Consider the following 25698-nt stretch of genomic DNA (forward strand, 5'->3'; position numbering starts at 1 on the left):
TTATTTTTGATCCCTCAACTTTTCTAAGTTGTAAAAATTTGGATCGAAATTTTGGGTATGTTACAAATATCATGTCAGATGTGTTGTTTCATGTGACGATTGAATTTTAATGATGTTACTTAATTGCTGAAACTGACTTTAATGTAAATAGCGCATTAAACTTTAATGTAAAAACTATGTTTTTATTGAATATTTATAGGCTATTTTTTGTCCTCGTTTATGTGATGCACGATACTTTTAAAAACTTATGACATATATAATTAAAATGGCTCAACCTGTGTACTCACCTTTGGTGCATATGTTAATTTTGTTTCCATGTTTGCAGTCCCTAAGCATCAACAAGTTTTTGAAAACTGCAGCTAGTGAAAGGAGGTGCCCTTCATGTGCCTGTTAGCGTGGGCGTTTTGGTCCAAGAGGTGGTGACACCGCCTTTATTTTATTATAAGACTTTATATTTTGATCAGGTGTTGCTCTTGATCAGTTTGCGTATATTCTTTTTGTAAAAAGGTCTTAGAAAACTTATATTGTAGATGTTCAAGAAAACTTTGAGTTTGCACTTGGTAGGTCAACAAAACACGTTTGACCCACATCTAGAAATGAACCATTTCAGTAACCAAATTTGACTTTTATCAAAAACTTGCATTGCGGTTAAAGGATGCTTGGAAACCAAATTAAAAGTCTTAAATATTCGGCCCGTATAACCTAGTTAGTTATAAACAAATCCTTAAATCTAACAAACTCTTGAATCAACATTTGAGCTTCTTCTAAATCAACTTTCCTCTACATTAGGGTTTTTTTTCGATGAACTAATTTTAATTGCGAGCTTAAGTTGATTTTAGTTTCTTCTGGATCAACCTTTTCTCGTCTATGATAAATTTCATCATGGAATTTTCAACTAATAAATAAATAATTTAAATTAACTGTCAGACAAAGAAATTAATATTTAATTTAATAATAATTATATATTATATATTCACGGAGAAAGAAGACAACAAAAGCAAACCAATCTCCAACGCAGATCTAACTCCATCCAACGGCCATAATCCACGATCCGCCCACTTCATTCCTATTGGCCAAAACACCTCCCTCAAACTACTATATATACAAACCAAACCCTTTATTAATTCTCCACATCCACCTTTTACCCATCTCTTATTATTACCATATTTTCTCCGTTTCGGAATCAACCAATGGCTGGAAGAGGCAAAACCCTAGCATCCTCAGGAGTCGCCAAGAAGGCCACTTCACGGAGTAGCAAAGCCGGTCTTCAGTTTCCCGTCGGCCGTATCGCTCGGTTCTTGAAAGCCGGCAAGTACGCCGAGCGTGTCGGCGCCGGCGCGCCGGTCTACCTCGCCGCCGTGCTTGAATACCTTGCCGCCGAAGTAAGCTTCATTTTCACTCTCCACATCTCGTTAATTGAAAATTTTCAATTAGGGTTTCTAGGGTTTGGTTAAATTAGGTTTTTTTTATTAATTGTGAAATTGATTTCTTTCAGGTGCTTGAATTGGCTGGAAATGCTGCGAGGGATAACAAGAAGACTAGAATTGTGCCGAGACATATTCAATTGGCGGTTAGAAATGATGAAGAGCTCAGTAAGCTGCTTGGTGATGTCACCATTGCTAATGGCGGTGTGATGCCGAACATTCATAACCTGTTGTTGCCGAAGAAGGCGGCTGGGTCTTCGAAGTCGGCTGCTGCTGATGATGAATAGAGGGATTTGGAAGAAGGCTTGTGTTTGGAAATTTAGGGGTGGTTGTGATCTTGTTTTTGGGCACTGAGTCTGTGTTTTTTAGTAGTTATTGTAGTTAGGGTTTCGGCTAGATTATGTCTATAACTATTAAATTCTATGAAAATCATCTTTGTGTTGAATTCAAGATTGAAGTTTACATAATGTTATTTAATCAAACCTACTCCACTTATGTTGTTGAACGGTTGTTTGCTACTTGATCCAGTTGCAAGTTATCATCTTTTTTTATCTGTACCGCCTCTTGTAATTTTTGCTTTGGTGGCTTAATTGGAGCAGCCTGAATTTTTTCTAAGATAATCTCTCACAACCAAAGTATTCTCAATCCTTAATCTTTCCCATGAAAATATTCCGCTGAGCTTTTATCAGAACTGTTAACCTGTTTTCTTCACCTTCTGCATCATCTGATTGCAGTTCCAAAACAGGACATGAACTACACATGACACGGATAAATATTTGTTGGTAACCCGCAGACCTGTAATACTTGACACATCTAGACTGCAAAGGCGTGAAGGTCGGGCCAGTTGGATTAAGTAACATGTAAGTATTATAAAAGACTCGTCCCAACTGAGCTGTGAATCGACTTGTTTAACCGGGTTGAAACAGAACAATAGTAACTGTGAAGTCTAACCTAGAGTTTCAAATGATTCTTTAAGTAGCTAATACCTTCCTCATCTTGAAGTTTTACACATGAACAATGACGACTCAGGCCTTTTAAACGCATGAGGTATTTCTGCAAAAGCTTTCATAAGCCTACAAAAGGTCAAAGATTCCCACCATACAACCTTAGTTTCAGTTCTTCACTAATTGGCGCCATTTTCAGCAAAGCTTGAACTATTTCTATTGGCAGCTCAATTCCTGTTCAAAATCAGCAATAAATTTTATATCTTTATCCAACAATATTGTAAAGAGGGAAATAATTACCTTCTATAAGTGCAGCAGAAACTTCTCATGTGGTAACATTTAAAGCTTTTGAAAGAAGTCAAGTTTTATGCTTTCATTGCATAGTTATTTTAACAAAATGTGTTTGCTGTTATCTTGCTGCAGCGGTTTTTATGTCTTGATCTTCGTCTTTTCCAGGTGCTTGATAGCCTAATAAACTCTCAATCATCTTCTCATTAAACCTAGTGATTATTATGCCAGTTCTGTATACATATATTTCAAGTTCGACGACACGGAGAGCTCATTTGAAATTAGATTTGGAGGAAGGCGTATGTTTTGAATTAGGGTTTGTTTTGATCTTAGTTTTTGGTATTGAATCTGTGTTTTTAGTAGTTAATTATGTCCAGGGTTTCAACTAAATTATATGTCTATAACTATTAAATTCAATGAAAACTCGCTGTTGAATCCAAGATAGATGTTTACATAATTTGATTCAGTCAAACCTACTCTGCTGTCCGTGTTGGGATGGGCGGCAATGGCGGCATTGTATCGCCACTTGCTGCTTGATCCAGTTGCAAATCAACATCTTTCTGATCGATTCCGCTTAAATCTTTCTTCTTTGGTGGCTTGATTGGGGCAGCTTGAACCTCTTTAACAACCTTTTCTAAAATAATCAAAAAATCTCTTACAACTGTAAACAATCTCAACCCTTCATCTTTCCCACAGTTTCCATGAAAGTAATCTGCTGTACTTTTAATCAGAGCCATTATCCTCTTTTCTTCTTCTTGCATCCATGTAACATCCTTCTCAGCAGTCTCCACAAAAGCAGTTAAAATCATCCAAAACTCATCGCCTTCTGCATCATCTGATTGCAGTTCAAGGTTCTTCATATCCGTGTTTAATGATTCACGGGCCTTAATGAGCCCGCTTCCAAGTTTAGAAACAGAACTTGTTAACGAGTCTGCATCGATAATGGCTGCTTTTGTTACATTCTCAAGCTCATCACTTAAACCTGAGACCACCTCAAGCCCGAGTCTGCAATAATGTTCTTCTGTTTCTGGATTGGAAGGATCTAGATCTTTGGTTTCTATGTTGGGGATGGTTTTGTTTCCCTCTTTGGCGGCTTGGACTGCGCGTATGCCTTCGCCTCTTAAAAGTAGGGGCGTAGGGCCAACCAACTTTTAAGATAAATAAGCCCACACATAACACGTTTAATAATTGAGTTAACCCGTTTAAGGGTTCTAAAAAGAATTATATCTGGATTTTAGAACCCATAAGGGTCAACCCACACACGACACGTTTAATAAATGATTTAACCTGTTTAAGGTTTCTAAAAAGAATTATATTTGGACTTCGGAATCCATAAGATAGGTCAACCACCCCCGTCAGGTTTCATAAGCGAGTCAACTCGTTGAAGTGTTCTTGACAGAATTATAGTTGAATTTAAGATGGAATTATTTAAAAGAGTTAAAATTTAAAATCTAATTTTTTAATTCAGTTTTTCCGTTCAACTATTAATTTTCAAAACTTAATTTACTTTTCTATTTTGAAATCTTTATCAACTCTTAACTTACAAAAACTTTATTCATCAGAGATATAAAAACAAAACACAATTATTACGACACCAGTTAGAAAAAAATGTGTCATTGATATGGAGGAATTGATTGCTTAATAATTTGTTACCAGGTCACTAGGTGTTTACTCAAATTAACATATGAACATTAAACCGGTCAACCTGGAACATGACAAGAGTTTAGGTAGGTTTGATACAACACAAATAAATATATGTGTTGGGTCCGGCACAGGTTGAAGAATTCAACCAGCCAACTCATCAACCCAACACGAAAGACTCCTACACTACAGAGGTGGAAAGGAGTGCTCAGTTGGGTTAAGTACTTAAGTAACTGGTCAAACTTAGTTACACGACCCATTATGATTGACAGGTGACTCAACCTGTTTGACCAGATTGAAACCGACACTCGGACAGCTATAATAATCGAAGTCTAACCTCTAAAGTTTCAAATGATTCTTTAATATTTTCTTCCTCATCTTGAAGTGTGCACATGAACAACAGAGATTCAAGCCTTTTAAACGCAAAAGGTATTTCAACCAGTGCTTTCAAAAATCTTTCCGCCGGTCCAAGCCTACTAAGATCCCCACCATACAGCCTTAGTTTCATTTCTTCTTCAAGGTTGGAGCCATTTTTAGCTAAGTTTGAACTATTTCTATAGGCAGCTCATTTCCTGATCAAAATTAGCAATAAATTTAAAATCTTTATCCAACAGTATTGTAAAGAGAGAAATAATTACCTTCTATAAGTGCAGCAGTAACTTCTTCTGTGGTCACATTTAAAGCTTTTAAAAGTATAGACAAGTTTTGTGCTTTCTTTGGATCGATTATTTTAACAAAATGTGTTAGTTGTTCTTTTGCTGGAGCGGTTTTTGTGTCTTGATTGTCTTTTCCCGGTGCTTGATAACCAAATAAACTTTCAATCATTTCTTCATTAAACCTAGAGATTATTATGAGATTTCTTAATATAACCAAGTTTACATAAAGATGATTAGATTTTTAAAACAGTGAGAAGAAAACAACTTACTGAAATGATCCTGATTTAATCTTATCCCAAACCATTTGTTGATCGGGTTTAGCCATAACTTTATCCCAGAAGAACGGTTTTAACCGAGCTTTAGAAGCCTCAGCTGGATCGGGACCTGCACCTCAACGACGTGGTGGTCTGATGCTTGCACCCAGTTGTCGAGGTGGCGGTGGGGGGCCGGGCCCACTTATATTTCCTCCAGGTTTTGGTGGTGGCGGAGGCGGTGCTCCTCTTCCAGTAGGTGGCGGTGGCGGTGGTGCTCCTCTAGTAGGTGTTGATGGTGGTTGCGTTGCTGTTTGTGGCACTGGAGTTGGTTGAGCTGCTGTTTGTGACACAGGAGGTGGTTGAGTTGCTGTTTGTGGCATTGGAGTTGGTTGAGTTGCTGTTTGTGACACAGGAGGTGGTTGAGTTGCTGTTTGTGGCGCTGGAGGTGGTGGAGTTGCAACTTGAGGCGGTGGGTTGGGGGTGGAAGGGGCGGCGGCTACCGGAGATAAAGTTTGGGGAACAATGGCAGGAGAAATAGGAGCCGCTGTGGTGGTGGCAGCAGCGGCAGCGGGAGAAGAAACGGGAGAAACACCGACATTGACTGGCGGTTGCAGTGGAGACGATTCTGCCCCTTCGACATGAGAGTCGGTCTTTCCACCCGAAGGCCGAACAGAAATTTCCATCTTTCGAGTAGGGCGTAAAGACGATTCTGCCCTTGCAGCTCTCGGCTTCAAAGTATGTCTTAATGACGATTGCACCCTTCCAGCCTGCGGGTGCATATTAGGATCCAGAGCCGCCTTCACGTGGGGCCCAGTATCAACATTGACTTGTGCATCCATCTGCTCCTCTATATTTCCACCTTTACCTTCCGACTTCTTTGAACCACCTAAACGTTTTAACCCGACCCATCTTAGAAAAAGAAACCAATATAGAAACACGTATGAATGAATATAGGCTAAATAGCATATGGTTTATGTTATTATGTACCACCAGTTGAATTCTTGCCCATACTTGACCTGAGAAGGGTCTTTTCGTCATTTTGAGTGCCAGCAACACCAAAATTCCTAATGTAACAGTAAAAAAGAAGGCCAGCAACACAAAGTGTGACAACTGCAGTAATGACTACAACAACAATAACTGTTCCTTGGCTAACGGTTTCACCTAACCTGCGTCTTCCAGAAGGGTCATTTGGTTTGTGTATAAAAGACACCAAATACTCTACATACCACTTTCTAGTAAGTTTATCTTTTCTGGATTTTGTTAACACGACACGTTTATCTCTTAAGCAGTCTAGTATGGTTTTCTTGACATGAGGGTCTTGGAAATCTTCCATGGAGTAACCCATTTCCACTCCACAGTTCACCCATAAGAGTTCTGCCTGCAGGTAACCAACTTCATCAGATCTTAACAACCGGCAAATTTCAGCACAAGATTTGAGTTTAAGATGGTAGCCATTACATGCAATTAAAACGCAAACAAACAGTAATATGATTAACCTGCTATACAGGCCGTATATAATCATTAAAAGGCAATTTAAGAAAGTTTATAAGATGCATAAGAGAATCTCAGATGGAGACATTGATTAAAGTTCTAGAATAATTGTTGTTTAGTAATTTTTTTGAAATTCATATGCATAAAGATCTCTAATCCGTAACCTTTATTTGTTACATGCAAATGTAGAATAAAAGTAGACTGGTTTGAAACTACTAAAGAAACTAAGATCATTAAACCAGCACCAAATTCTTATGCGAATTGATTTGCATGTAACGTCGTTTGGTAGAGTATCAAATAAGTTTGTCTATTCGGGCATTTTCACAAACACATGGTGGGCACTAATATTTGATTATGATGTAGATGCTAAAATATAAATGAAGCTCAAAGTATGAGTAATACCGTGTCATGATCCATTGGTTCATCATCCCAATCAAGAGTTGGTTTTTGGTGATCTGTGTCTGAATCTACTACTACTACAGCTGTAGCTTCTGCCAAAGGGGAAAATAGAATAATAATAACTACTGACATGATTGAAACCAGCCCTTTGGCGCGCATTCTTTCCTGAAACATGAATTCGAATCATCTCAACCAAAAGAACATCACCCCAGATCATCGCCAATTAAGGTTTTGTTAAGAAATAATCCAAAACTAGGGTTCAAATTCTTTGTTGTCCAGCAAGAAAAAACCTAAATTGGACCTCAATTTGTCTAATTTAACAATAAAAATGATCAATTAACGGCCTTTCCCGCTCAATTTACGTTCTTCTTCACGTCCGCAATGTTACCAAAAAAAAAAGTAAAACCCCACGGCGGTCGTGGTTATGGCAACGGTGGTCGTTGACGGGGAAAGCATAAATTAACGGTCGGAATCCGTCGATCGTTTTCTCCCGTTTTCCTTTTTGCCGTGCATTTCTTTATGCTTCCTACATGGGTCATGGGTATACAAATTATTAATCGGTTAAGCTAAAGTTAACAAAATATACTTTTGAAAACTTTATTATATTATCCATTTAGGAAATTGAAGAAACACAAATCCTTCGAGGTTTAACACGTTAGTTCGAGGGATTTGGGTAAGTATTTCCCACGATGAGTTATAAAACCTTTTTGGCGCATATGAGTATATCCTGCAAAACAGAACACCATGAGCTCGTTACGAGGAAAGAGAGGGATTCTCTCGTAACCACCATCTGGCATGAGAATCAGTACTTGGTAGTACGAAATATAATGTATTAATAGTGATAGTATGAGAATGTATATCCTTTACCATTTGGAGGTCCTTTGGTATTTATAGCCGGAGGAGAGAGAGAGTATGGTTCACTACCTTGTCAGGTTTTTCCACCAATAATATTCTCCACCCGTGAGATCGTGGAGGTTGGTGAAAGTTAGTGGACATCATGGCCATTTGACAAGGACATAATGTATTATTTGTACCGTTCTTTATGTGCTGTCCAATCCCCATTGGTTATGTAATTAATATCTTTTTGTCCCATGTTTATGAAACTTTTGTGCCACTAAATGTATATTATATTGAGATATAACTTTGGCGCCTTGTACTACGCCTGACGTAAGGAATTTATATCCGCCGTCTGACCCGCCCAACATTCTAATAAGGCTGGGCTTGAGTGTTATACTTGGCTAGGTGGTGGGTTTAATACCCTACCTCTACAAAAATAAATTAACTATAAGAATTACGTTTTAAAGTTTCGGGATCGATATGATAACGATATTTCTCCAAATTTTTTATATTCGCTACCGAGCTAATCCCAATAGCTGACCATGTTACATTCTTTCATGCTATAATAGAATGGAAGTGAAATTCCTTTGATAAGTTAAGTTAATAATATATGATCTATAAGTCTTAATAACATTTTGTTATCTATTTAGGAAATATATAATTACAAGATTTACTTTCTTAACTCGTGTTGGTGTAAATATAAAGTTCTTCATGTTATAATAGAATGGAAGTGAAATTCGCTAGTGTTGTCATTTCAATAAGATTACAGTTATTGTGTTTAATCTCTAACAATTTAACACCACGTATGTTAGATATAGTTGGTAGATTAATATGTAATGATGTTTCACCCTCTCATATCAATGTTGTGCACACCATTATTTGACACTAGGTTACAAGAAGATGTTGTTGGTTCAAACTTCAAAGAGATGAAAATGCATAGAAGTACAAAGAAACAAAAAAAAAACCTTTGCCGATATCCATGATTTATATAACTGTAAGCGTATTTAAATTTGAAGATAGAAAAATTCATTTAGTTCTGCTACAATTATTGCATAAGAATTATTAATAAACAAAAATGAAATTGTTAAGAATATTTACTTGATAACATTAAGAAATAGCATGTTTGTTATTAAGTAAATGTGTAAACACGAGTGCTTGCGATTCGTACTTTTGTCAAGTCACGTATAAATCACTTGTTAAGCATAAAGCATCATACCCTTTTAGAGGATATATAAATTCCAAATTTGAATGTTTCAGTTGATAGTTATTTATTTGTTGAAATAAAGCGTATCCGCATCTCCATTTTTCTTTTATTTTCCTTTAAAACAAAACAAATAGTTAGTTGGGCTGGACTGAGCGGAATCCCAATTGGATGCAGGTAAAGCCCAGACAAGCCCATTTACTGTCTTTTCCAGGGTTTTAGAGGATTAGGACTAGCCATCGTGTCTCCGATATCTACTTTTTTGGTGTTTGCCGGTGATTGATCGGAGATCCGGTGACGGAAGATGTCTGGAGCAGCTCAGGCGGCGTTCAGCGGCAATCTTAAGGTATCGTTCCTTCTCGATTTTACTCTGAATTTGTTTGTTTATTATCATTTCAAGTAGATGTATAAGTATAAATGTATAATCACACTCTTTATAGCTAGGTGCAGATGAGTTTGAATATATTATCCGATTGTTTATATATTAGGGTTTTTCAGGTCCTTGACTTGTTAAGGATAATCTAATCACAATCTTTAATCATTAATATTGCCCACTGTGGTGTAGTCTGTATTGTAATCAGCGCCTCATTTGACGATTACAATATAATAACAACTATCATATGATGACTATATCTAATATCCGGCATCTTCGTGCACGGTTCGGTTATTAGCCTCAATGGAAACGGATGCCATCGGTTAATCTGTTTTGTTAACCATTCCGTTTGGTTTGGTTAATTTCAGTTACTAACCAAAACCAAACTTGGGCTAAAATATTTGGAAATGGAGGTATAAACGTGAAATACATTAGATGGGGGTATAAATGCAAGAAATATATGAAAGTATGAATTGGTCGGTTCGCTAAATTTAGGTCAACCGAGGGTACCAAAACAAACGATAACCGGTTTTCGGTTGGGGTTCAGCGATTTTCGGTTTCGTTCTTGTTAATGGTTTGGTTATTGCTTATCCCTAAGAGGATTTTGCCATGTGACGAATGATTAAGATCATTATTAAGTGAGTTAACCCGAAACCAGTATCTGTTTGATTAACATAATTTGAGACTTTGACTTTCCTTGTTTCTGTGGAGAGAATCTTTTTAAGTCATGGTCATGGCATTATAAATGATAACAGTTTTTTCAGTTTAACAAAATTAAAGAAAATGCACGAGCTTCTTCAGCTTTTCTTTATTTTGTGGGAAAATTTTTATTTGTAGCGTCAAGGTTTTTAACTTTTTATGAAACTTTATACCTGTTTGGGATCCATATGTAGAAGATATTGTTGGTGATTGGTGTTTAGATAGACTTCTACAGTTAAGGCATTTAAAACATTAATTCAACCATAAACATATCGAGGCACAGCAGTTACTAGTCTTAGAAGGTTCGTAAGTGCATTCCTATGAATCTATACCATGTAGCTGGTATATAATTAACTATATTACCCAAGTCAAATGCTTTCAAACCAACACCTTACTCATCTAGAAGGATTTTGACTGCAGCAGAAATAGGAAAAAAGATCCATGGGATTATGCTTTTTATTCTGTAATTACAAGTTTGTTCTAGGGCATATGTGCTGAGGGAAAAGACTTTAGCTTTATTTTTTACAGTTTAAAAGCACAAAAGAAGAGGTTACATTAGCAGATGAATGGTAGAAAATGAACCAGAGTTGACTGAAGTAGCTAAAATTTAATTGCATCTTTTAGTTTGTAGTTTTGTACGTTTAACTGATTTGGACATTGAGAATTACGTGCGTGTTATGTAGGTAAAAACAAACTTGCAGATACGATCAAACTTCAAAGTAGCATCTGTTTGGCCTACTTTTTAGAATTTAAAGCAACTTAAAGGATTTTTAAGTTGCCAGAATCACAAACATTAGTGTTTTTACAGTTTGTTTCGTACCGTAATTAACAGAAACACAAACATTAGTGTTTTGTTTTAAAGTAACGAGAGTTGGGTCTGTTGGATATATGGCATTTGACCTGAGAATGACTTCAGTGGCGAAGCTTGGACATAAATGTCGAGGGGGCCGGACTCAATATGTATAAAAAAATTCATAAACTAGAGGGGCGTGGGCTCAAAATTTCGGTCGGAAACGGGTAAATTTACACTATGTGTAAAAATTTTTGGCCGAAAAGGAAACATTTACACTACCGAGCGAAAAAACGGAGGGGCCGGGCTCAAAATTTCTGTGAAAAACGGGTAAATTTACACTATGTATACAAATTTTCGAAAAAAAAAGATAAATTTACACTACCGAGCGAAAAACGGAGGGGGCCGGACTCAAATTTTCAGTCATAAACGGGTCAATTTACACTATGTATAAAAAATTTTAACAGTAAAAGGATAAATTTACACTATCGAGCGAAAAAACGGAGGGGGCCGGGGCCACCCCCGGCCCCAACTAAGCTTCGTCCTTGAATGACTTGTTGCAGAAAGCTGTTGCGGGTATAAGACGTATCAATTTGGAAGGACTTAGATGGAGAGTTTTTGATGCCAAAGGCCAGGTATATTTTGATCTTTTGGTATATGTAATCTTCAAGTGAGTATATCCGTATTATTTTACCATTATAAGATTCCTTAACTTTTTATGCAGGTTCTGGGAAGATTAGCATCACAAATATCCACAGTGGTTCAAGGAAAAGATAAGCCTACATATACACCTAATCGTGATGATGGCGATATGTGCATTGTGCTTAATGCTAAAGATATTTGTGTCACTGGTAGAAAGCTCACTAATAAGTTTTACCGATGGCATACCGGGCAAGTATCTGTCTATTTTGTTTTCTTCCCTTAGTCTTAACATTTAGCTTTTGCCTTCAGTTCTTTGTCTAAAATCCAGTGGCACTAAAAAGGGTCTTGTTCGAGGGTTGACCCTGAAGATCTTACTTGAACACGACTAATACCACATATTGTTAGTTTACAGGTATGTTGGACACCTTAAGGAAAGGAGTTTGAAAGACCAAATGGCTAAGGATCCTACAGAAGTCATCAGGAAAGCTGTTTTACGTATGCTTCCGAGAAATAAACTGCGTGACGTGAGTTTATATCAAACTTTAACATTTTCTGGTTATGGTTTTAACATTTTATTATTTATAATGTTTTATTGCGTGTTACAGGATAGAGATAGAAAACTGAGGATATTTGCAGGCAATGAGCACCCGTTTGGTGATAAGTTACTTGAGCCGTATGTGATGCCACCTAGACAAGTTCGTGAGTTGCGTCCACGTGCAAGACGGGCGATGATTCGGGCTCAAAAGAAAGCTGAGCAACAAGAAGATGGTAAAGCTACATACAAAGGCAAGAAAAGAGAGGAACAAACAGTGTTGACCACCTGAGTTTATTAACCAGCTTATGTGGAAGTTAAACTTGAACCATAGTCTGATGTTGGTTTAACTTCTGTCTTTGATTTGTAGTACTTTTGAATTGTTATAAGTTTTAATGTAGACACCGCAATTTGAATTCTACAGGCCGTTTCTTCTTGTTTAGATATGGTTGATTGTTTAAATGAACATGAACAATTTGTTGCTAGATGAACTTGTAAACAGGCTCACGTGTCCGCATGATATGCACAGTGTACTAATGGACTCATGGTCATTTTGTCATGTACCTTGTTTAAAGATTTATATTTGCAAAGATGGCCTTCGTTGGGTTCTTTTTGAAAATGAAAACGTATCTACAAAAGCGTGTGAACACATGCGAACATGTACTAGTCAAGGACAAATTGGTAAGACATCCCTTTTGCTGCACATTAATATGCTGCTTGTAAACGCTAACATTTCATCATAAGCCTTACTTTATAAGTACAAATTCGCAAATTATAAACCAATATTGGGTCTTTTGAAATTTTACCTTAGTATAAACCAACGTAGTGGGAAGATTACCAATGAGTAGACGTGCACAAAAAAAACCGGTTCCGGAACCGAACCGGCGGAACCGACCCGGAACCGGTTCTAGTTCCTACCTGATTAACCTTATACCCGGTCTGGGTATTTTTATACCCAATATCCATACCCGGTTCCCCATTTTATATTTCCAATCGGTTCCTACCCGGTTCCAAAATGTACCCGGTTACGGTTCCTACCAGAAATAACCGGTTCTGCGGGTTTTTTATAAAAAAGTCAAATGCTGGTCAAAGTAGCCGTTGGAACCGGTTCCAACGGTAATATAGCCGTTGAAACCGGTTTATAAGCGAAATATAGCCGTTGAAACCGGTTCCAACGGTAATATAGCCGTTGGAACCGGTTTGTAAGAGAAATATAGCCTTTGAAACCGGTTCCAACGGTAATATAGCCGTTGGAACAGGTTCTTGATGTCCAAAAACTCTATATAAATTGTTTTCCACTTCTTGTTTCAACACCAAACTCAAAAACACACTAAAATACTTCTCGTTTAGCAAACCCGACCATCCAACTCAATAATATTATGGCACCCACCAAAAAAACTAGCAACAAGGCTAAAAAGAGCGTTTTAATTGAACCGGTTGTTGCTATAGAGGACCCACAAGTTATTGCGGTCGTCACCCATAACCGCAACCAAGATGTGTGGAAGAATTGGGATTTGGTTATCAATGTCGATGGTGATCAAAAGGCTCGTTGCAAACTATGTGGAACACTATTAAAGCACGATTCCAACTCGACTTTGAGAAAGCACATTGAGAAGCCATATTGCAAGGCCTTGAAAGGCATTGGCGCAACCGATCAAGTCGACTTGGGTAAAGATGGTACACTATTTCGTTACAACACGAATAAAGTTCAAGATAGAATGACAAAGTTCTTTATTCAACGAGGTTTGCCGTTTAACCACTTTGACGACCCGGATTTGACGTCGTTGATTCGAGAAACTCTACAACCGCGATACACACACGTAAGTCGTATTACCTTAAGACGTCATTGTATCAAGTTGTGGGAGTGTGCTAAAAAAGAGTTAATCGAGTTTTTTAATTCTTTACAATCGATGGTTAGTTTAACTACCGATGTTTGGTCGGCACCACACGGGTTACCCAAATCATACATATGTGTCACCGCTCATTGGGTTGATCCGGTGACATGGCAATTGATGAAACGCACCATCGCTTTTGAAAACTTCCCGTTCCCACATACCGCCGAAAATTGTTTGAATTGCTTGATGAAGTTATAACGACTTACAACTTGAAAAATAAAATATTTTCGATTTCTTTTGACAACGCATCAAACAATACTAAGGCGGCCGAAAAATTTATCATTAAATATTCACCACCTTGTGTCACACCCCCATTCTAGGCCTAGGAGTGTGAACCATAGTTGGTACCATGTTTGTAAATAAATTAGAGTTGCGGGTTTAAGCGGAAGACTTTATAAAAGCAAATGATCGTTTATTAAAATATTTAAATACAAAAGACGAGACGAAAGTCTCGTTTTAAGTTTACTTGTTTATATGTTTTTACAAAACCACCATATTTTATATTTACACAAAATTATCCGAGCCATCGGATTCTTGAGCTTCTTCGTCTTTCAAGCTCTATTCCTGATTACCTGCAAAATGTTAATAAAATACGTCAACAACGAATGCTGGTGAATATGCTGACGCTAAAAATATTTTCTTTACTTAATCATCCCTCGAGACCACATAAGTCTCGGCCCATCTTAGCTTAGGAATAATCAAGTTAAAACAATCATTATAAACTCGAGTCTCTGCTTGAGATCACCTCAGCGAAACACCGCAGTGTTTATGACATAACTTAGGTACCATAAATATACACATGGTCATTCCCCACTCGGACGTAACTTAGGTTCGGCCCATCGTGGCTGGAGGTCGTGACCATGCGTGGTGCGATGTGCCCACCGCGTTCCACATATGTAAGGATCCAGACAAACGTATACCATAGCCTGAGGGCTGGCTTATACTCTTATTTATAATGTTTTTAGAGACACATAGTCTCATGTAAACCCTTTTTCATATAACACGTTTGACTCTTTTGAAAACATGTTTGTAAAGTGGGGCGTATTCACCTTTTCAATGGGATCGGCTTCCAACACCGTCCGTTAGTCTTTCTTCGCTATCTCGCACCTATAGTACGAGTATAACATTCATTAGTCGGATACACGATCCGGCTTAAGACCTTTAGACTTATCATCTCGATGAACCTTTAGTTCATTATTTCTTTTTACTTTAAAACCTTTAGTTAAAAAGTAATCTTTATAAACCTTTAGTTTATATTTCAAAACCCGACGTTTCTTCTTCTTTAAGAAACGTATTTCTTTTATTTAAGTATATTCATAATACTTAAATAATATAGTCTATAACAAAGAATAGTTATATATTTATATATATACTCATATATATATATATATTCTTTTCTTTCTTTTCTTTGTTATTTTCGTTTCTCTTTTATATTCATCGAGTATAATTCCGACTTAGGCATTAAGCCTTTATAATATTTTAATATTATTTTGGTCGGGCATTATGCCTACCTTGTTTAGGCTTAGAAGTGCCCTAGATACTTGGGCAGCACTTCGACGCCGCTCGCTTATCAACTTTTACTTGATCAATACTTCCTTCCACACTTGGCACGCCTTTCGAGATGTCCACACCTTTGGCACGCACTTCGAGAAATTCACCGGGTCGTCGGGCAGTACTTCCTTCTTGTTCGGGATGTCGGGGAGTGGCACGTAAATCGAGGTAACGGGCACGGAAAACGAGGTTTCGAGGCACGTTTATCGAGACGGATCGTTGGCACGTATTACGAGGTAGAGAGAGAAAGAGAGAGAGAGAGTAAATGTGTGTTTTGAGGTGTGAGAGGGCTGAGTTCGTGACTGCCCTATTTATAGCAATTTTTGGATCTCATCGCGGTACGCGATGGGTCACTTAGAAGCCTATCACGTACCGCGATATAGGCTTGATGACGCAGTGTATAGACCTGCCACGTGTCAACACGTGGCAGGCGTTGTGACGCGTGGCACCATGTGGCGGCACGTGGCACACGTTGTGCCACCGCTTGCCACGTGGCACACGTGTCACAACGTGTCAGGCCACGTCATCGCGTATCGCGATGACGTTGGCTCAACGGCGGTCGCGTACCGCTATTGACTTTGTCTAGAAGCTTTGACCAAGTTCCATCGCGGTACGCGATGGGATTGTCTTTTGTCCTGTCGCGTACCGCGAAAGGACAAGTAAACAAAATTTTTATTTTTGCCCTTTGAGTTTAGAAATTGGCAGAATTGGTCCCTTGACTTTGGAAACTTGACGTTTTTTTTTGCCCGAATTTTACGTGATGTTACACTTTGTTTCGGGGATTTTTTTCATGTTCGATGTGTTGCACATATCATCAAATTGGTCGTTCAAAAAGGTCTCGACAAGGAAAACATTTGTGACGATTTAAAATTCTTTAGACTTATGTTAAAAGATGTTTTCAAAAGTGGTAAAAAAAGACATCTTGAATATAAGAACTATTGCAAGTCGGTTGAAAGAAAGTATTTGGGGCCGAATTGGGACGTTCCAACCCGTTGGAACTCAACTTGTCATATGCTCAAGTGTGCTTTTGCCAACGCCAAACTCTATAAAGTTTTCATAACAATCTTGTTGACGTACGCGAGGCCGATATGCTTCCCGAAAGTGTTTGGGTCAATGTCGGTTTTTTGTTGAAATATCTTGACTTATTCAAAACCTCAACAACAAAGTTATCGAGAGTCTATTATCCTACTAGTTGTTGGGTTTTGCAAGAATTGTACTTCATGTCTTGTACTTTTAAAGAGTTTGAGGAGAAGAACAAACTATTCAAGAATATTGTTGCGGTTATGAAGGAAAAGTTCTTAAAATATTTTGAAAACATACCGCCGGTCTTCACTTGTGTCGCCGCTTTAAACCCATATTGGAATGTTCATGTGGTTGAGAGAACGATCGAAGAAATATTCGACAACATGGGTATGCACGAGATCGACCCGAAGTGGTCGACGGAAGCGTGTGAAAAGTTTAACAAAAACCTTCAAGACCTTTATGACCATTATTTTCAACTTTATGGTCCAAGCACGAGATCGTTTTTTATTAAAAAACGACTAGTAGGCCGAGCAAGGACCTACTTATAAACTTGATGAATGGGATTCGTGAATCGGCATCTAAGAGGCAAAGAGGAAACACACCAACTAGCGAACTTGGTCAATATAGTGGAGCAAACTATGTTGAGGGTGCAACGGTCGACGAGGTTCGTAATATTGATTTGTTGGCTTGGTGGAAAGGAAAACAAAACGAATTTCCTATTCTATCCGCAATGGCTCGTGATTTGCTTGCCGTACAAGCCTCAACGGTTGCTTCCGAGTCGGTTTTTTCTCTTAGTGGGAAGGTATTATCAATGCGAAGAACAAAATTAACTCCCGAGTCTCTAGAGGTTTGCATTTGTCTAAAGGACCATTTGGATGCGGTGGATCGTGTACAACACAAGGCAAACTTTGAAGACGAAATAGCAATAGAGCGTCCTATTCATGAAGAGGAGGCGGAGGACGGACTTTCTTCCGATAATTCGGGTGGTGAAGAAGATGAGGGTGAAGACGAAGAACTAGAAGAGTTGTAATTTTTATTTGTTTTAGTATAATCTTTTGTAACACGATCAAGTTCAACTAATATTTAGTTTTGATTTGTTTAATAACTACTTTTGTTTTGTTTATAACTAGTACATTTTATTCATTTAAACAACGACGAACATTTTATTTATTTAAACAAGAACTATTACAAACATTATTAAAACATAACGATACTAAACATAAAAAGTAACAACTACAACTAAAAAACAACGTCCGTCGTTTTAATCTGGCGTTCTACAACGATTAAGCATTGTTTCCGGCGGTAGATGCTTGGGTTGTTGAGCCGGAAGACTCTCCCACTTCCGCTTTTTTGGCATCCAAACTTCTTTTCTCACGACAATACTTATTCGTATGTTTTCGTAATGTCGAGTTGGACCCTGCTTTAAGAAACTTCGAGCAATATTTGTAACGAGCCATCTCTTGTGCGTCGGTCATGACACACAAATCGTAATGAACCCAAACATCGGGGCATCATGTTGTTTCAATCACCATAACAACGTCATCATTAGTTGCCATTTCTTTGTCGGTTTAACCTTAATTGTGATTTAGAGTGTCTTATATAGTTTTGAAAGTGGTTTAACTAACAACACACAACACATGCCATTTATAGTATGTTTTGAAGCTTTATATAGTAAAAAAAACCGGTTCCAACGGTCAAAAACGGCTATATAGTCGTTGGAACCGGTTTCTAACGGCTAGTTTATTTAAATTCAAAAAAACCGGTGGAACCGGTTTATACGTAATACCCGGTCCCGGTTACTACCCTACCCGATTCCTAAAAGTTGGCATTTCTGGGCATCGGTTCGGGTCCAGAACCGACCCGGTTCCTGACTGGAACCGGTCCTATTTTCTACCCGGCTTAAAAAAAAACCGGTTCCAAACCGGTTCGGGTTTTTACCGGTACCCGATTTGTGCACGTCTACCAATGAGTAAGCGGATCGGGTTTGAATGCAGGCAGGGGTTTCTGGAGACTTTAACTATAGAGTATTCTTGAATATAAGCCTAGAGTTGGTGATCTTTAATATCTTTTTACAATACACAATACACAGGAAAAAAAATATAAATTTTTAGTGTAATCTATCGGTATAAGCGAGACGAGTCGAGCCTCTCGTGAGTTACTCAAGATTGTCATCAGAGGTGTAAAAAACGGGTTTTTTCCCAAACCGAACCGGTTTGGGTTTGCATGGTCAAAACCGGGTTGACCCGAACCGGTTTGGGTTAGAAACTGGTTTAAGCATAGAACTCGTCAAGTTAATCAAAACCGGTTCGGTTCGATTTAAAACCGGTTTGAGGCAAAAACAAAATAAGGTTTGATTGTGAAATGAGCGAACCGCCATATGAACTGGCGGTATTCGGTTTGGGAACCGGTTTAGTTGAAACCGATTTTAGATATGAACCAGTCAGGTTTGGTTTCCGATTAACTAGTTCCAGAACGGGTTTTTTATACATGTCTAATTGTCATACAAAAACTTTGAATTCAGCCGAGTTTATTTGGGCCCGTGCTTGAAATGAAGCTCATTTAATAAATGAGTTTGATCTCGAACTCAAGCCAAAATTAGAGTTCCTTTAATAAACAAACTTGTGTCCAAGCTTAACATACCTGAGTTGACTAGTCTTACCTAAAGGTGCACAAAATACCCGACATATCAAAACCAGTTCCGGGTCCTGAAAATACCCGGTTTTGCAGATGCTAAGTCGTCTAAACAAAAGAAGCTTACTATTTATTTGGGTTATTAATGACGTTTGGGCCAGTTGAGCCGAAAACGACGAGAACGTTAACTAACGGAATAGATGACGGCGTTACAACAAAACTTACATCAGCAAGCAAATAATATTATTACTGAGAAGGTGAAAAATTAGACTCCACAACTTGAAACCGAGCGGTGGATAACGATGGTTTCACCGGAGAACAGTGACTGGATCTTTAACTACGGCTTGATCGATAATGTTGGTGGCACCTTCCTTGCTCCGGCGGCAGCTTCTGGATCCACCTGGCCCATCTTCAATGCTTCTTCATCTAACCCTAGGTAGGTATCCTTTCTATTCCTTATTTAACTATTTTATTTATTAATTATTTCTGCAATTGACCTAATTACGGTGTTCACAGTTCAACCTAATCGGATTAATTGATCGATCGTTGTATCCATTCTTGTGTAGGTGTAATACTTTAAATTTAGGGTTTTTCTTGTTTAATTTTGTGAAATTGGATACATTTGGGATTGTAGATTAGATTAGAGTGCTTGAACAACTGACTTTTATGCACAATGCTCCTATTCAAGTTTCGTAAACAACTTTTTCATTATCTGCCCGGTGTTGGAAAAATCTGGACTAGCCGCCCGTGACTGATTAATTTTAGCTAATTGGCAAAATTAGTAGCAAATCGGCTAAATCGCTCCTAGTCAGATCAAATCATCGGACAATTTCCGGACAATTTGGGACAAACTCTGTGAATTTCGGCTAACCTTTGTTAATTACATATAAAAATGTGTACATGTATATATAAAACTGAAAACTACATATGAAAATGTGTGTGTGTGTGTGTAACTGAAAGTTACAAATACAAATTCTAATACAATTAATAGCTAGTCTCAACCCCACTGGCCGACTAGCGCTTAGTGAGTTCTACAACGCTGTAAACTACTTTATGCTTAGATATCGTTTACCTAGTGAAACCGATAAGAGTATTAGAGGCATAGTTGTCAATAGCGGCTGTAGCGGTCGCTATAGCGCGCTATGTAAAGAAGCGGTAGTTCTCCGCTATATGATGTTTAGCGGTGAAAAAGCGTGAACATAGCGGTCAGTTTTGTTTTGTTTTTTTTTCCCAATTTTGAGTTTTGGGTCTGACCTGGGGATTATTAAATGTGTAAAACACTAGAACAGAGAATGCTATCAAGAATATCGATTTCAGTACTTTGAATATTCCAGAATCAGATTAGCTATTAAGAGGCTGTAATGCTGTAATCTCAGGCGAGCTTTGCATCTGATTAAGCAGTAATTTTGTTTTTAATTTGATATTAACTGTTGTCATTCCTATTAAAGGGGGTATTTTCTTTGCAATTTAATCTTAACTGCGCGCACCCTAAATAATAGGAAATTCCAATTCCAAATATTCGTAAGTTTAATATTGAGAAAAAAAGGGTTTGTTTTTTGTTAGTTCTTATTTGTGTTTGTGATTGTTTGTGCCTATTATTAATTCTTTTGTAATTTCTCATAATATTTATTTTTGGTACTAAGTAGATGATGTTAAATGATATTACTTTTATAGTTTTTGTTACTCTGTTAGCATAATGTTGAATACTTGAAAATTAGGCTATTATGTTGTTTTATAAATTACAACCTGATGCTAATATGTTGTTTGATGTGAATGCCAAAATACTAATTTGTTGTAAACATTCATACACTACAATCTGCTGTTGAATACATGAGTATTAGGATATTAGCATAATGCTAAAATTGCTGATACGTATATGCATTTTGTTAGGCATGTTTTGGTGTTTCTTTTATCGCTAAACACGAAATAGCGATCGCTGTTCGCTACGTAGCATATAGGTAGCTTGTCACTATTTACTGACAACTATGATTAGAGGTTTTATCTGTCAGTCAGTAGGCAATCAATTAGTTTGTATTACTTGGTAGTTACAAGTTTGTAAGTTAGGCACCAACCCTAATTTTAAAATCCGGAACAAAAAGCACAGCCAATATTTGCAAAGAATATGTGGTTGCATAAGGAGATTGCTGATGTAGCAAGTGTTTAAGTTGTGATGGCCTTGGATCAGATCAAAGAACAAGGAACACAAGAAAAGATGAAGAAACACGGCCTGTTGCCCTGTTGATCAAACTTGATCGGCCCTTTTGTTTTGTTAAAATTGATAAACAAATAACCAATATAGACCCAAATTTGAAAGAGATGAAACCCTAAACCAACTCAGGTAGGAACAAAGTGACTACTCCATATTCTAACAATCTAACCTAAAATAAGACTCCATAAATAAAAGTCTAGAAATAAACCAATTGAATAACCCAGTTACAACTCTTACTAGCAGTTACTAAGCAGCCCCTAAGACACTTTTAACCCAAATCGGACTCACTGAGAGAGTGAGATAGTAAACGGTTCAATCCACATAACCAAGGGGATAATGCATCTCTTGAGGAATGCATAGACACTTTAACCCAAATCGGATTAACCCACTTAACCCAGTTCAGCTCTTCACAGCCTTTTACGCCAATTCACTCACCAGCCCATTTCTGATACGAACCCGTTCGGATCCAAGAGAGTTGACGGGTCCAAGGACAATGAAGAGCTAAAGGAAGTTGAATGGTCTAAGTAACCGCTTCGATAATTACTACAATTAAGTCTATTTATATGTTTGTGTTTTAGTTAATGGATCATCCATGTTTATGATATAAAAATATTAGGGTTTAATAACCTTGTGTTTGGAGAACTGCCATCTCGAATCGGCTAACCGGAGACTAGCCCATCTCGAATCGGGTCAGCTATCCTTTAATTTCTTGTTTAAGTTTTGGGGTTCTATCATTTGGTTCCATTGCCGGGAATCACGAAGGTGCATGCCCGGAATTACCAGAAGGAAGGTAATGATGGTAGCAGTATTACATCCGATCAAATCGCCACCCAATTGGCAGCCATCGCTACCAAGCTCGACGCCATAGTCTCCCAAATGAGGGGTGATGTTGCAGAAATCAAATCCGTGATGTTTGGAACACGCCTCCCGTGCAACAATCAAGATCTGGTCAACGAAAAAATCCCAGACAACAACCCTAGCATTGACGAAGATCGATTTGAGCAAGTTTTAGATCTTCAATCGAAGACCGAAGATCTGTCTAAACATGTTTCAGATGTTCAATCGAAGATTGAATATCAGTCTTTGGGTGTTAAATTGAAGATCGGAGGTGGCATTCCATTGCAGGTCAGAGAAGATTTGGAAACAAAAAAAAAATCAGATAAAAATTCAGGCCTACCGAAGACATCATGAACTGATCACTTTTGAGGTTGGGGATGTGGACTTTCCACTTCAGCCCCATAGATGTCTTGAAAAACTGTCATCCAGGTTTTTCGGTCCTAATCACATCATTCCAAAGACGGATCAGTCTCGGATTCATCAGGTTTACCGTGTAGCCATGTTGAAATACGCATGGATTCGAGTCCCAACAACATTTATAAGTTCCTCCCCACCGATTATTCAAGATTGGGAAACCAATCTTCAACTTCATTCAGTTCTAAACAGTCGCGGAGTCCAGAAAGCCGGTAAACCTACAACTGAATGGCTAATCGCTTGGCTATCAAATCGAAATGAGAGTGACAATAATATGCCACGTTCTATGAAGCGGGTCAATGAAACGTATGCGGCTACAATTGAATGGATGATCGCTTGGCAAAACTATTATCAAATTTCCGACTTGAGGACAAGTCGATTTTCCGGGTCGGAAGTATTGATACGAACCCGTTCGGATCCAAGAGAGTTGACGGGTCCAAGGACAATGAAGAGCTAAAGGAAGTTGAATGGTCTAAGTAACCGCTTCGATAATTACTACAATTAAGTCTATTTATATGTTTGTGTTTTACTTAATGGATCATCCATGTTTATGATATAAAAATATTAGGGTTTAATAACCTTGTGTTTGGAGAATTGCCATCTCGAATCGGCTAACCGGAGACTAGCCCATCTCGAATCGGGTCAGCTATCCTTTAATTTCTTGTTTAAGTTTTGGGGTTCTATCAATTTCACACTCATTTCTTATATGAAATCCAGAAGGAAAGAAGGCATCAAGGCTGCTGTTGTTTTTGATGGTACAGAGGAAAAGTAGCCACCAGCCAAGCTGCTGGCACACAAACGAGGCGACAGAGCCCTGTGATCTCGATATATACTCGTCATAGATTTTTCACGTTATTAAGTTAGTCTGCAGTTTATTAGTTTTTATTAAAGGGTAGTTGGCATGCGCTTTATCTTTTATTTGGTAGTTGGTACTGTAAAACTAGATGTAAGTCACGATTCCTAAAATTAGAGAAGTACAAATCACTTCCCCAGTTTAATTCTCTTGGTGTAAATTAGAGAAATATCTCGGGAAACCAAAAAGAGTAGATTTGTATGTGAAATGTATTGATTATAGGGGTGATTAATATTGCTTATCTGAACAGCTTTTACATAAACTTGTAATTTTTAATCCACCAATAATAATAGGTTTGAAATGGGCAATTTCAAACTATTTACTGAAAAAACTTACTTCACCCAAAATAAGTAGATATGCATAGACCCCTCTCTTCACCCAACACTTGTAGGTGCTTTTCGGCATTTAATATATGCAATAAACAAATAAACTGTTTAAATAAGCCATCCCAAAATACTCCGTAGGTGTGTAGCTCTAATCTTTTGCAAATGAAAGCTGAATTCCATCAACATGGGCCCCTATGCCTTTGTTTCTGAGAATCATTTTAGCTTATATTAACGTTCAAGGTTTACTATGCGTTCTTTCTTCCTCGTAGTTTCAGTTATTGTTTTTATGTTCATATCTATGTTCGTTTCTTCGTTCATTTGTACGTTTACTTACCTCTTCACCTTGCTTGCTTAATCTTGCTTTTAGTGTGGAATGTGATGGCTCGCTTGCAAGTTCAGCTGGCCATAAGGAAACTGGTTCAAAAAAACGGTAATTATTGCTCTCATCTTTACAAGATTTTTAAGCTAAGTAAACTTTTTTTATAGTCTTGTGTATCTACAGTTTGGGTTTCTTTTTACTGAAACAACTACATTGTTTATTTCTTTATATATGGATTCTTTTTGTTATGCTTACCCTTATAGTTTTGGACGTCATTTCATGGGACAATGCTAGTAGCAAAAGAAACAAATAAAATGAATTTGTCACCTAAAAAGCTTTAATACTTGATTCACATATTAGAAAACTATATTTTCATTTGTTGTGAAAAAAGTGACCACCTAATGTACAACAGGGGAAGAGCTGAACCGTCCAATGGTACAAGTTCCAAAGCATGTAGAGAGAAATTGAGGAGGGATAAACTAAACGACAAGTATGCCACATTCTTTACTTTTATACTTTATGCTTTTTTGTTAATCTTAGTGTTCAATATGACATAACAATTAGGTTTGTTGAATTGGCTACGATTCTTAAACCCGAGGGTCCCACTAAAACAGATAAAGCTGCTATTTTGGTTGATGCTGTGCGAATGGTGACTCGATTAAAAAACGAAGCACAAAAGCTAAAAGAATCAAATTCAGATCTCCAGGAGAAAATAAAAGAGCTCAAGGTAATCCCATCCTCCCACATGTACTTATTTTATTTTCAACCATGCTAATTCACTTAACTTTTGTAGTCTGAGAAAAACGAGCTCCGGGATGAGAAGCAGAGGCTAAAGGCTGAGAAAGAGAAACTTGAACAACAAGTTAACACAATGAACACTCAACCTAGTTTCATGGGCCCGCCACCTGTAATGCCTGCTCCATATCCTGCAGGCCAAGCAACGGGACATAAGTTGGTTCCTATCATAAGTTACCCTGGAATGGCCATGTGGCCATTCATGCCGCCTGCTGCCGTTGACACCTCACAAGATCATGAGCTCCACCCTCCAGTTGCTTAATTTGGCTTCAGTATAAACGTTCATGGCCCGTTTGTTGTTTGTTTGATGACTGTTAGGTATCACTATGTAATTTATGGTTCAAAATATGGTATAATCATACTTCCTAAGTTATTATACTTGTGACATCTTTGGCAAGTAATATTTAAGGTTTACCGTTTATGTGTGGTCTTTAAGGTTTCTGTTGTGGGAATGTTGTTTCCATTAGCAAATTAGTCTTACTTGGTTCAGCTAAAAGAATAAATCTTGATGATAGTGATTTAGTATGAATCGAGTTTTAATGACTGAAACTAGTATCTTCTAGAAACCCGGGTCAATATAAAAACCTGTACTCATTTCCAACTGTTTGGTTTTTAACATTTTAAACTAGCAAAATGGAGACTTGTTACACATGGTTTTGAAAGCTGGATGAGTT

The 25698-nt window shown here is 37.8% G+C and overlaps 4 protein-coding genes across 4 annotated transcripts; 3 read left to right on the forward strand and 1 right to left on the reverse strand.

Annotated features, from left to right (window-relative positions):
* The first annotated feature begins 1184 nt into the window (after window positions 1-1184).
* On the forward strand, window positions 1185-1781 carry LOC143595765 (putative histone H2A.3). Its single transcript, XM_077074703.1, has 2 exons — window positions 1185-1382; window positions 1496-1781. The coding sequence occupies exons 1-2, from the start codon at window positions 1191-1193 to the stop codon at window positions 1709-1711; spliced, it is 408 nt and encodes a 135-aa protein (XP_076930818.1). The 5' UTR covers window positions 1185-1190; the 3' UTR covers window positions 1712-1781.
* A 1337-nt stretch (window positions 1782-3118) lies between these two features.
* LOC143595764 (uncharacterized) lies at window positions 3119-7625 on the reverse strand. Its single transcript, XM_077074702.1, has 5 exons — window positions 7101-7625; window positions 6195-6585; window positions 5511-6093; window positions 4635-4851; window positions 3119-3804 (listed from the first exon to the last, which is right to left on the reverse strand). The coding sequence occupies exons 1-5, from the start codon at window positions 7269-7271 to the stop codon at window positions 3130-3132; spliced, it is 2037 nt and encodes a 678-aa protein (XP_076930817.1). The 5' UTR covers window positions 7272-7625; the 3' UTR covers window positions 3119-3129.
* Window positions 7626-11551: 3926 nt separating this feature from the next.
* On the forward strand, window positions 11552-12783 carry LOC143595766 (uncharacterized). Its single transcript, XM_077074704.1, has 4 exons — window positions 11552-11632; window positions 11722-11888; window positions 12052-12163; window positions 12245-12783. Exons 2-4 carry the CDS (start codon window positions 11809-11811, stop codon window positions 12461-12463), a joined length of 411 nt encoding a protein of 136 aa, XP_076930819.1. The 5' UTR covers window positions 11552-11632; window positions 11722-11808; the 3' UTR covers window positions 12464-12783.
* Window positions 12784-19522: 6739 nt separating this feature from the next.
* Window positions 19523-25453, forward strand: LOC143595770 (transcription factor ILR3-like). Its single transcript, XM_077074709.1, has 5 exons — window positions 19523-19707; window positions 24278-24340; window positions 24642-24719; window positions 24794-24956; window positions 25023-25453. The coding sequence occupies exons 1-5, from the start codon at window positions 19574-19576 to the stop codon at window positions 25284-25286; spliced, it is 702 nt and encodes a 233-aa protein (XP_076930824.1). The 5' UTR covers window positions 19523-19573; the 3' UTR covers window positions 25287-25453.
* Window positions 25454-25698: the final 245 nt, after the last annotated feature.

Source organism: Bidens hawaiensis, unplaced genomic scaffold (assembly GCF_021521415.1).
Source record: "Bidens hawaiensis isolate Kalapana, Puna unplaced genomic scaffold, B.hawaiensis_p1.1 tig00045515_1, whole genome shotgun sequence".
Lineage (NCBI taxonomy): Eukaryota > Viridiplantae > Streptophyta > Magnoliopsida > Asterales > Asteraceae > Bidens > Bidens hawaiensis.